This window comes from Arachis ipaensis, chromosome B05 (assembly GCF_000816755.2).
Source record: "Arachis ipaensis cultivar K30076 chromosome B05, Araip1.1, whole genome shotgun sequence".
Taxonomy (NCBI): Eukaryota; Viridiplantae; Streptophyta; class Magnoliopsida; order Fabales; family Fabaceae; genus Arachis; species Arachis ipaensis.
Genome location: NC_029789.2, coordinates 3052072 through 3064958, shown reverse-complemented (window position 1 = coordinate 3064958; position 12887 = coordinate 3052072). Strand labels below are relative to the sequence as shown.

The window sequence follows — 12887 nt, the reverse complement described above, 5'->3', positions numbered from 1 at the left end:
GTCCCGACGTTCAGTGCCATATGTTGCTATATTTTCATACGTGCATAACCGTCACATGCACGTTAATGAAGTCCTACTTGGATGAACTACTTTGTGATGCCCCGTCATCATTTATTAATGATAATTTCTCGCATTCACACTTAGTCACCAATGGATAATAATTCAGATGTTCAGTTTATTAGTTATATATGCGGATGGTTAATCTAATACTTATGCAGATGGTTTGATTTAGTTACTAGTAACATATACTGGATGTTCAATTCAAGAGGTATGTACATGGTTTTGTTGATTCTTAATTGGATGGTTATTCTTTTTTATTCGGTTTACTCATACACAGTTAACAATAGCTGGATGTTTAATTCACTAGTGTGCGGATAATTATCCTAATGTTAGAATTTAGGAAATAATTTGGAGTATAATATTTTTTTATTTTATTAGGTTAATTCTAAAATTTATTGTTTACATTATTCATAAAAGTAATTATCTGACTAAACAAACCGATTAATAAACTGTTGTTTCCAAATTTTAAGATAAACGTGAACATTTACACTATACATACTTCATTCCTGCATGACTTACATATAACAAATTGTTTGACGAATTTGATACTAGCCAGTACAAATTAATGTATGTAGATACATAACAAGAAGTTAAGAAACAAGGTTGTTCATTCATTGTCGCATATAATTGATAACAAAAATGCTATTTGTACATGTAGCATTACCCAATTAATAAATAATAATAGAAGAACTCAACGCGGAAAGTAGTGTGTTAACGGGTGTAAATTCAAAAGTAGATATTTTTGTTGTCTACTCCTAAACAGTTTTTAAAATTGTGTATTGAAATGTCATACTTCATCGTTTAATTAAACTTAGCTTGTCTAGCCGAATGTTAATAATAAAATATGAAGGGTACTAGGGTCCTGGGTCCATCACAATTTATGATGTGTAGTTATTAATTAACTATTATCAATATTTTTAACTGTGTGAGATAATATCTAATGATATAGAAATACTCATTTTATTTTATGGTTAAGTGCTAACCAAATTTCAATAAAAGTAATTCAAATCGAACCAATTGGATGTCCGACTCGGGCCTATATGACATGATCGATCAATAAAAATACTCTAACACTCCACCTTTGTCATATATTCCATACATAACACTAGCTAGATATCATATTCATGGAATACGATTCACTTTCAAGATGCCTTGATGGTGAAATGGTAGACACGCGAGACTCAAAATCTCGTGCTAAAGAGCGTGGAGGTTCGAGTCCTCTTCAAGGCATAATATTGAGATCTCTTATTGAATTGGAATAAGTTCGGCAGCGCATCACGAAATCTTGGTGATCTTCTCTATCTAATGAATGGGGAGTTTCCTTGGTAACTTCTAGTTTGATTAAGGAAACCACAGAAAATGAATCTGCTAATGAAGGTTACTAGATTCGATCAAAAGGAAGAAACCTATAATATTGTGGCTGCTCATGGTTATTTTGGACGATTGATCTTCCAATATGCTAGTTTCAACAATTCTCGTTCTTTACATTTCTTCCTAGCTGCTTGGCCTGTAGTAGGTATCTGGTTTACCGCATTAGGTATTAGCACTATGGCTTTCAATTTAAATGGTTTCAATTTCAACCAATCTGTAGTTGATAGTCAAGGTCGTGTAATTAACACCTGGGCTGATATTATTAACCGAGCTAATCTTAATACCGCTTATCCGAGTGAATTTTACGGGCCCACTGGTCCAGAAGCTTCTCAAGCTCAAGCATTTACTTTTCTAGTTAGAGACCAACGTCTTGGGGCTAATGTAGGATCCGCTCAGGGACCTACCGGTTTAGGTAAATATTTAATGCGTTCCCCGACCGGAGAAGTAATTTTTGGGGGAGAAACTATGCGTTTTTGGGATCTACGTGCTCCCTGGTTAGAACCTCTAAGAGGTCCCAATGGTTTGGACTTGAGTAGACTTAAAAAAGACATACAGCCTTGGCAAGAACGTCGTTCCGCGGAATATATGACTCATGCTCCTTTAGGTTCTTTAAATTCCGTGGGTGGCGTAGCTACCGAGATCAATGCAGTCAATTATGTCTCTCCTAGAAGTTGGTTAGCTACTTCTCATTTTGTTCTAGGATTCTTCCTATTCGTAGGTCATTTATGGCACGCGGGAAGAGCTCGCGCAGCTGCCGCAGGATTTGAAAAAGGAATTGATCGCGATTTTGAACCTGTTCTTTCCATGACTCCTCTTAATTGAGATATGAGATCTAATGCTTGAAGTAGGAATCACGTTGATTTTACCATACATATAGGGTTGAGTCGAGCGGGTCAGATTAAAATCTCCTTGGTAACTTCTAGTTTGATTAAGGAAACCACAGAAAATGAATCTGCTAATGAAGGTTACTAGATTCGATCAAAAGGAAGAAACCTATAATATTGTGGCTGCTCATGGTTATTTTGGACGATTGATCTTCCAATATGCTAGTTTCAACAATTCTCGTTCTTTACATTTCTTCCTAGCTGCTTGGCCTGTAGTAGGTATCTGGTTTACCGCGTTAGGTATTAGCACTATGGCTTTCAATTTAAATGGTTTCAATTTCAACTAATCTATAGTTGATAGTCAAGGTCGTGTAATTAACACCTGGGCTGATATTATTAACCGAGCTAATCTTAATACCGCTTATCCGAGTGAATTTTACGGGCCCACTGGTCCAGAAGCTTTTCAAGCTCAAGCATTTACTTTTCTAGTTAGAGACCAACGTCTTGGGGCTAATGTAGGATCCGCTCAGGGACCTACCGGTTTAGGTAAATATTTAATGCGTTCCCCGACCGGAGAAGTAATTTTTGGGGGAGAAACTATGCGTTTTTGAGATCTACGTGCTCCCTGGTTAGAACCTCTAAGAGGTCCCAATGGTTTGGACTTGAGTAGACTTAAAAAAGACATACAGCCTAGGCAAGAACGTCGTTCCGCGAAATATATGACTCATGCTCCTTTAGGTTCTTTAAATTTTGTGGGTGGTGTAGCTACCGAGATCAATGCAGTCAATTATGTTTCTCCTAGAAGTTGGTTAACTACTTCTCATTTTGTTCTAGGATTCTTCCTATTCGTAGGTCATTTATGGCACGCGGAAATTGAAAAAGGAATTGATTGCGATTTTGAACCTGTTCTTTCCATGATTCCTCTTAATTGAGATATGAGATCTAATGCTTAAAGTAGGAATCACGTTGATTTTACCATACATATAGGATTGAATCGAGCGGGTCAGATCTCTAGACTTTCTCATAAAATAAAATATTTATCTAACATATTCAGATCAAATATTAATTCAAATTATATGATCGTCGTTATATATTACATTCTCTCCTTTAAATTTGAAGAAAGTTGTTAAAAAAATAACCAAAAAAATACTTAAAGTCTAAACCCAACATACGCGTTTGTTTGCTGAGGCTATACTTAATCTGGGAGATCACATGGCTCCACCACCGTGGCTCTCCCTTAGCGGCGCCACCACTGCCATTCCTATCTTACCTCTATTCATCATGTTGAAGGCGGTGACTTCCCAAAACCAACTCATTTTTGGACCTTCCAATTCCTCAAAAGAAATCAGTAACATCATATATCCCATACCCGTGGCATGGATCAATTACTCATCTGGTGGTTCCCTATCCCTTCAACTCACTCCATACAGCTCCGGCAACATCCCCGTCGGCCAACTCACCAACAAATCCGATGGGATCTTCTTCACCAGATCCTTCAACCTATGGCGAAACGCTTCAAAGGGAAGAGTGGCTTCCTTCAATACTTCCTTTCTCTTCAGCATGGTTCGTGTTAACAACGTCACTCCCGCCGGCGAAGGCATGGCCTTTGTTATTGCCCCTTCTTACTCGGTTCCAATTCCACCAAACAGCTATGGCCAGTACTTAGGTCTCACTAACAACCTCAACGACGGCGACCCCTCCAACCAGATCGTAGCAATAGAATTTGATACCGTGAAGCAGGATTTCGACCCCGACGACAACCACGTAGGGCTTGACATCAACAGTGTAAGGTCCAACCTTACCTTTTCGCTTTCGCAATTCGGATTTCAGATTGCACCGAGTAACAACAATGATTCAGGGAGTTTGTACGTGGTGTGGGTGGAGTACGACGGGGTAAAGAAGGTGATCGACGTGTACATGGCAAAACAACCTCATAAGGATGGGCCCTTGGTGGAGAAGCCAATGCAGGTGTATGATACATTATTAATAAGTGAGACAGAGTACTTTTGTATGCCTTGTACGTGTTGGCAGATGATTGGTGAATGAAGCTTCAACATTATTCTTCAATACTTTCAGCCTAATCTAATCTAGTTATATATACGAGAAAGTCTAGGGCTCAGTAATTTTTGTGTTTTGTGGTCAATATTTAATCATTAAAAGAAAAGTTAGTGATCTTTTACTATTTAATGTAATCTCACACCATTAAAAACACTATTGATAACCAATTAATAATTACAAAACACAAAAATTTCTGGCCACTAGCACTCTTTGTATACATTTCTATCAATAATAACAGGCTTAAACGTAATAAGTTTCAGGATGGTGTCACAAGAAGGGGGTATTGCTCTTAGTGTAAACATTTTCTATAATGATGGGAGCAACCAAACACCTCTGAGTTGGCAACTGAGATACAAGATAAGGTTAGGGGTAGTTTCGGCAAATTATCTCCACAACGAGTACGATCAAATAGTAGTTCATAGATATCTGAAAGCGAGTAACATAATGCTCGACTCTGATTTCAATGCACGCCTAGGTGACTTTGGTTTGGCACGCGCAATTGAGAATGAGAGAACCTCGTACGCAGAGTTGGAAGGAGTGGCGGGCACAAGGGGAGTGCTTGCATACAGGCTGTGTTGCTTGAAGTGGTGTGTGGTGAGCGAGCATGGGCAAGGATTGAGGGATACAACTTGTTGGTGGATTGGGTTTGGTACCTGTATCGTGAAGGAAGCTTACTGGATGCAGTGGATCCTCGACTTAGGAATAATTATGTGGGTGAAGTAGTAGAGATGATGCTGAAATTAGGGCTGGCGTGCTCTCATCCCATTGCGAATAATAATACACTCACAAGTCACACCTCCCACTATCGATTACACACCTATTAACACAGCCTTTTTTACACGTTGATGATGTCTCTTGTATATATTTAGAATATTAACTAGTATTTTTACCCGTAATACTATTACGGGAATATAAGTCATTTAAAATTACGTAAGTCCTGGTATTATAGATTATGACACGAAAAATTTATAATATTAAACTATTTTTATAAAATGGTATTAAGGGACAAAAGTCCTCGTCGGCTAAAAAGACCATAATCTTAAACAAAATTAAATAATAAATTTTTTAGTTATTATTTTCAAATGAAAGAGTTTAATTTTTTTACTTAATTTTAACATTCGTTATCTAAAATTTAAAAGAATTTAACGTGTATATTTTTATATTTGATTAGGTATTAAGTTTGTTGCACAAATAGAAATAATTAATTTTTATACTTGTTATTTAAAAATAATATTTTTTCTATATATATAAAAATATAATTAGATATTAATATAAAAAAATTTATATTTATAGTTATAAAATTAACTCATTTTTTTTAAAACAATTGAATCTTGATTCTAACTTTTAATCACAACATTAGTATTTTTTTAAAATTATATGTAATAAATATTTAAAAGAAAAAAGTAAAAACATATATTAAAAAGATAAGCAGTAAAAATTTAAATTTAAATAAAATATATGTATATAATAATATTTTTTATTTAAATTATATTATGTTGTTAATTTTATTTTTTGTAGAACATAAAAGTAGAAAAAAATAGAGAATGAGAGAAAAGAGAGAGAAAGATAAAGAAGAAGAATGAGAGAAGGAGTTTGTTAATTTTGGAAGTTAAGAAAATTTTTTATTTTAATTATAATGAAAATATCTAGTGACAAATTTTGATTTGTCAAATTACTAATATAAAATATAAATTATAAATTATATATAGAGTAGGAAGGATAGAGAGAAATAGAAAAAAAGAGAGGTAGATAAGAAAATATAAGAAGGATGTTTACTAATTTTAGAGGAAAATATTTTCTCTAAATTTTAATAAGAGAGTGTCGTATGACACATTTTAGTTATTAAATTAGTTAGTAATATATAAATATAATATAAAATATAGCTATATTTCAATTTTAGTATTTTAATTTAATTTAAATACAGAGAATGTTATATTGTATATTTTGATTGTCAAATTCATAATTAGTCATTAATAATGATAATGATATATAAGAGAAATAGAGTGAGTGAAGGAATGAGAGAGATAGAGAAAGGAAGAGAGAAGAGGGGAGAGTTTTTTAATTTTAAAGGAAAAGATTTGATTTCAATTGTAATGAGAGAGTGACATATGGCACATTTTGGCCTTAAAATTAGTAATATATAATAGATATATAAATATAATATATAATATAGCTATATTTTAATTTTAGTATTTCAATTTTAATTTTAATTTAATTTAAATACAATTAGAGAATGTTATGTTGTATATTTTGATTGTCAAATTCGTAATTAGTCATTGATAATGATATATAAGAGAGATAGAGTGAGTGAAAAAATGAGAGAGATAGAGAAAGAAAGAGAGAAGAGAGGAGAGTTCTTTGATTTTAGAAGAAAAAATTTTATTTCAATTGTAATGAGGAAGTAACATGTGGCACATTTTAACCTTAAAATTAGAGATATATAATAGATTCTATACCCCATCTTCCTATGCCTCATGTCCATCTAGTGGGTGCACTGGTATATATATATAGGGATTACTATGCAATGTGAACCTTCTATACACACTTCTTTGCACGTTGCTGATTCCTTTCTCGATTACGCTATGTTACCAACAGTATTTTTGTAAATTTTTATCAACTCTTATTTATAATTGTATTTAATAGAAGTGTCTTCGTAAATGTGTCTAATAAAAATGATTTTTTTATGGCTATATTTAATAGAAATATCTTTCTAAATATATTTTTTGGATATATCTCTTTATATATGTGTTTAAAATATAATAATTAATTTAAGACACTCATCTAGTCTTGCCTGGCTATGTTAGTTGAGGTTCCATAGGCATATGGGGGAAAGCGATTCATGGGACGGCAGTAAGAATAGGACAAAAGATGGTGGAATCTCTATGCATAGAAGCATGCAGTAGAAGTAGTGGGGACTGATTTCAACAACTGGCTATGTCAGTTGAGGATCAACACATATATATAACTTCACCCCCACAAGCTGTGTGCAATGTGCAAATTGCACACAGATTCAGGGTCCTTATGGTGTGTGGTCTTCAAGTGTTGAATAATTCTTCTGCTCTCAGACGGTGTTTGTTTAGTGAGTGTTTCTACCAAATTTTGAGAGTGACACTCACACTTATATTTTTATATTTTATGTTTGGTTTTTAAATACATAAAATAAAAAGAAATATAAAATAGTACACATTAATACATAAATATATAAAATTTGTGTACTACTATTTTATTTTATTGAGACATTAAGATATAAAGACTAAAATATAAATTTTTTCATTTCTATTCTTAATGGTGGTGATCAGTGGCGGAACCAGAAATTTCATAAGAGGGGGCCAATTAAATATAAAATATAATAAAAAATTAACAAAATATGATTTGTAACATATATATCAAAAAAGTAATTATATTATATAAAAGTCAATGTTCGACTACATACTTTAAGATTTTGATATTTTTTAATCTTGCTCAACAAGTTGTGTCACGGGTTATTCAATAATATTTTGAACATTACTCAAAGAATCTGAAGCTGAATTTTGTTCATCATATATTCTCTCTTTTCTCTTGAAAAATAAATATACCTCTTTGAATCTTTGTTGTGCATTTAATGGTTAATATTTTGCTGTTCACTTCTCTTCAATGGTTTTTTTTCATATGTCTTATTTTGGTATGGAAAGAAAATTAGAATGAGAAGAGTAGAAGACCAAAAGTTTGGAAACCACTAAAAGAGAAAGAAAAGTGGGGCTGATGCCTCCATGGTTTGAAACAAATATTTGAAAAATGTACTAGTGTTACTTTAATTAATAGTATGGGTTTGGACTAGTATAATAGAACCATTTTTATTAATTATTAGAATACAATTTTTTGAGATTTGAGAGAGGAATTGAATTGTTTATTATAGTGATGATGCCAAAAATTATCTTCATGTAATCAATGTATAAAATTATCTTTGAATTAGTCACTATTAAAGTATTAATTAGTACAACTAAATCAAAACTGTTATGAGAAGTAGTAGTAGTATAGTCAACCACTTCTCTAATTGGACTTCAGTTTATAAAATAGATATTTATGAACTGTTCTGTTAGTTAATAGTGGTGACCATGGAAATTTAGACTATTCATAAATCAATGTATACGATTGTATTAATTTTTTTTTCACTGACAGCATGTAACAAAAGGAATAGTGACAGCAATGGAAGGTTTTGCAATGTGAAGCACAGGGTACAATGCAAGGAAGCAAAAACTCGGTGGTCAATTGCCACATTTATGTTAGCATCTAGGAATGGAAATATTGAGACCCCAAAAGAATTGGTAGACCATGATCACAAATGCATTTATCATCCTTTTTTTCATGAAGATTAGAGAAAGCTAAGAATGTCCAACAAGATGCGCACTAATGAAGCCCTTGAGTTATTAAGGCCATTGTTTGCCAAATAATTAAGCAACTTTTTTATCAATAGGGGGAAGCCCTGGTTTGTATTAGCATTGATACTTCTATAATCATCAATTCTATATTTGTGCACGGAAGTGAATGTTCTTATGATTAATTGTGGGGATTTTGAGATAATACTAGTTTATCCTTTTAAAGAGTACAAAAATCAAAAGCTGAATCAACATATTTCATCAAAATTTACATACATACATACATACACAGAGTTCCCCAATTTCTTTCCTTTCAAATAAAAATTAGAGGGAAAAGAGAAAAAAAAGGACTATGTATTAAAGAATATATACTTAATTACTTATCAATCAAGTCAAATCAAAACAAAGAAGTGGAAAAAGTCTGAATTGAACTTCTTCCACATTTTCAAGGGGCGAAAATTGATTTGGATGTGTGAACAAACAGGACTGAAGCAAAATCTATTTTTAGAAAAAAGAGGCCACATTATTAGACAAAGGAACTGTTACTTGAGAACTCAAGATTCATAGAGGAATGTGTGTTAATTGGAGTGTACTCAGTGTTTGCTAGTGATGTGAGATCACTTGCAAAGCTTCCAAGATCCACAGCAGGCCACACAAAAGATGGCTTGAAGGGTGAAACATGAGGAACAGGAACTGACCCTGATATGATCTGAACAATTGTCTGCATCTTAGGCCTCTCACTTGCAATGGGATGAGAGCATGCTAACCCCAATTTCAACACCCTCTCTGCTTCTTCAGCCTCAAACTCATTCTCTAGCCTTGGATCCACTGCCTCTAGTATCCGTCTCTCGCGGTGCAAATGCCAAACCCAATCCACAAGAAACTGATAGTCCAAATTCTTTGTCCATGGCCTCTGTCCACACACCACCTCCAGCAAGACCGCGCCAAATCCATACACATCGGATTCGCGCGTGGCCTTGCCCGTGTGGAAGCACTCTGGGGCAATGTAGCCCATTGTTCCTGGCACTCCTTCTAGCTCCGCGTATGATGTTTTTTCGTTTTCAATTGCGCGGGCCAAACCAAAGTCGCCTAACCGTGCATTGAAGTCGGAGTCTAGCATTATATTACTTGCTTTAAGATCTCTGTGGATTACTTTTTGATCATACTCGTTGTGTAGATAGTTCAATGCAGAAGCCACCCCTGATATGATCTTATATCTTAGATGCCAACTTAATGGGGTTTTGCTTGTTCCTTCTTCAAAGAAAATGTGGTTGTCTAAGCTTCCATTAGGCATGTATTCGTACACTAAGAGTAACACCCCGTTCTTGTGGCACCATCCTGAATAATTAAATTTTAGATTAACAAAGTCAATCATCTAAATAGAAACATTAATATGGTGCTAACTGCTGATAAACTAATGCCGTTGACCTTGACCACATATATAGACAGATATGCTTAGTATTATATATAGTTATATACTACTACTACTACTACACCTAATTAATTGGTAATTGCTTGTAAGTCAAGATAAGCAAAATTGATATGTATTACGATAAGAAGATAACGACCTTAGATTTTTTTTTTTTTTTGGGTGACTTAACGACCTTAGAATTTACTCTTGCTATAATAAGACTTGAGGAGTTTTTCCAATAAAATAATGGCTTATGGCCTTATGGGAAGCTAGCTAGCCGGCAGGAAGTTTTGACATTGTCATGAATGTCATAAACTCGTATTGACAATATAATTTGACCAAAAATGTTGGTGACTTATTTTATGTGTTTATTCAAAATTTCCCTATTATTTCTTATTGACGAATGAAGTATACATATCATTATATTAATCAAAGTGAAAGTCACATTTTAATTTTATAATATAATAAGAGTTTAATTTTGATCCACTGATAGTATTAAGCGTTTTACACCGTCGTGCAATCACATTGTTCTTTTGAATGATTATTTACGCGATTAATGTGAAAAATAGTTATTTTTACTGATATGACGTTACGTAATTGGACGCACGTATAAAATTACTTTCCACTTATAATGCATTAAAATTAAATTCATATAATAATTAGATAAATTCTACATATACACGCAAAAGAGGGGTCATTTATCATTATAATAATGAAATTTGGTAACAAAAATTTTTTGGCTCTATGGTAAGGGTTGATATTGACTAAGTACATAAGGAATACAAGGTCACTTTCAAAAGACAATTAGTGCCTTAGTGGAACCAATGAAAAGGGAAGAAAAAAAAAGGACAAAATAAGGATACCAAATCTGAAGATATATGTTGATCAAGCTTCCAAGAAGGTCAATTCTAACTAAAGGGGATGGATGAAAATTTTTGAACTAATTAGATTTTGGCCTTGTGCAACTATGTTTCATCATTATCTCTTTTTTTAGCTATTCTTTACACGACCTACTTGAGGGAAAATATTCATATAAAAAATAGTAAGACTAGTTCTCTCAACAATATTTTTTCATTTTTTATTTTAAAAAAATATAGCTTTACACCTTACTTAAAGAATAAAACATCTACCATTTAAACCAATTTTTTTCTATTAAAAGGAAAGCTGGAAAAGAAGGCACAAGGAAGGAGAAACTCGTAATTTTAATTATGACACCATCACCAACCATTCTATTATTAGATGGTCAAAATTGTCAGCGAATATATGTACTTGCACTAAATGCAACTACACATCAATCATGGCCGCTAATCAATTCGACACGACACCATGGATCACTCTCTAGGTCTCAAATATTCCTAGTCCGATCCCTTGATCATCATCACCATCGTCATAATCAAAACAATAACGAATCTAGATCCTAACACTGTCAAATTCGATCTAACTTGTTCTTATTCCTGACAGTGACTGCTAGATTATTATTATCATTAAAGCAGTAATTTAATAAACAAGTAAGTAAGAAATTAAATTAGAAACATACCAAGTAACTTGACAAGGTGCTTGTGGCGGAGCCTATTGATGATTGTAAGTTCAGCCAAGAAATCATCAGTGCTCTTCATCTTGTCCCTAGAGAACATCTTAACGGCCACTTGAAGCTTCTCCATTGGAAGAGTTCCTCTATAAACCACACCAAACCCACCCTGTCCAAGTTTATTGTTCTTCTCATCAAAATTATTCGTAGCCTTCTTCAATTCTTGAAACTTAAACTCCCTCGGTGTTCCAGGCAAGCTCTTAAGCGCGCCCATAATTTCAGAATTCGAACCATTATCACTCTTTTTCCTCAACACGCAGCACCACAGGAACACACCTACACCACCAACACCGATAACCACTATAGGAACGCCCACACCAAGCCCAATCGAGATCCCTTTGTTCTTCCCATTACCGCTACTTTTCTTTGGAAGGGTTTCTATTGATACGTTCCATCTCAAGACGCAGTTCAATTCAATGGTTTTCCCTGTTGAAGCTGAGAATCCGAAAAAGGATTTCTGGCTAACCAAATCTCGAAGATCTAGTGTCGAATTCAACACCGGTTTTGACGGTTTTGCCACTATTGGATCGTTTTTATCGGCCTGGGGAGCCATAAAGACGTTTATGACCCTGCGTGAACCGTCGTAGTCGATCCAGATCACGTAGAACGCTGTACCGTTTGGTGAGATCTCGTAACCGAATTTGGACAGTGGAACGGTGACGGTGGAATTGACGGAGTTGATGTTCAGACCGATGTGGTTGTTGTCTGGATCGTAGGCCTGTTTCACGGTGTCGAGCTCAACGGCGACGATCTTGTTGTCGGAGCTGCCGTCGGTGGTGGCGTTTGTAAGGCCGAGAAAACCGCCGTAGCTGTTGTTAGGAAGGGTGAGATTCGGCGCAATGAGGAACGTGATGCCTTCGCCGGGGATGGCGTTGTTGACGCGGAAAACGTTGACGAGGAAGGAGGTGTTGAAGGAGAAGAGTGTGGAATCGTCGGTCCAGAGAGTGAAGGGTTCTTCGTTGAAGACTCTGCCGGAGATGTTGTTGAGGCTGACGTCGCCGACGCTCTCCGGTGTGACCTGGAGGGCGCCGAAGTTGATGTTGCCGTTGATGACGGAGAATTTGTCGTTGTAGGAGGCGTCAAAGGGGCCCCAGGTGTATTTTTCGGTTTTGAAGTTGGTGGAGGCTGAGGTGGTGGTTGTGGCCGCCGGGATGACCAGGAGGATGAAGATGATGGTGGCAGCGGAGAGTGGCGAGTGTGGTGGAGACATGTCAGTGCTG

The 12887-nt window shown here is 35.0% G+C and overlaps 2 protein-coding genes, 1 non-coding gene and 1 pseudogene across 3 annotated transcripts; 3 read left to right on the top strand and 1 right to left on the bottom strand.

Annotated features, from left to right (window-relative positions):
- Positions 1210-1290, top strand: TRNAL-CAA. The gene has a single exon. It is a non-coding gene; the product is annotated as a tRNA-Leu (tRNA).
- Positions 1385-2337, top strand: LOC107639956 (photosystem II CP43 reaction center protein-like). The gene has a single exon (XM_016343513.2). It carries the CDS (start codon positions 1420-1422, stop codon positions 2251-2253), a length of 834 nt encoding a protein of 277 aa, XP_016198999.1. The 5' UTR covers positions 1385-1419; the 3' UTR covers positions 2254-2337.
- Positions 2378-3202, top strand: LOC107639955 (annotated as a pseudogene).
- On the bottom strand, positions 8925-12887 carry LOC107642486 (probable L-type lectin-domain containing receptor kinase S.5). Its single transcript, XM_016345864.2, has 2 exons — positions 11617-12887; positions 8925-10006 (listed from the first exon to the last, which is right to left on the bottom strand). The coding sequence occupies exons 1-2, from the start codon at positions 12875-12877 to the stop codon at positions 9195-9197; spliced, it is 2073 nt and encodes a 690-aa protein (XP_016201350.1). The 5' UTR covers positions 12878-12887; the 3' UTR covers positions 8925-9194.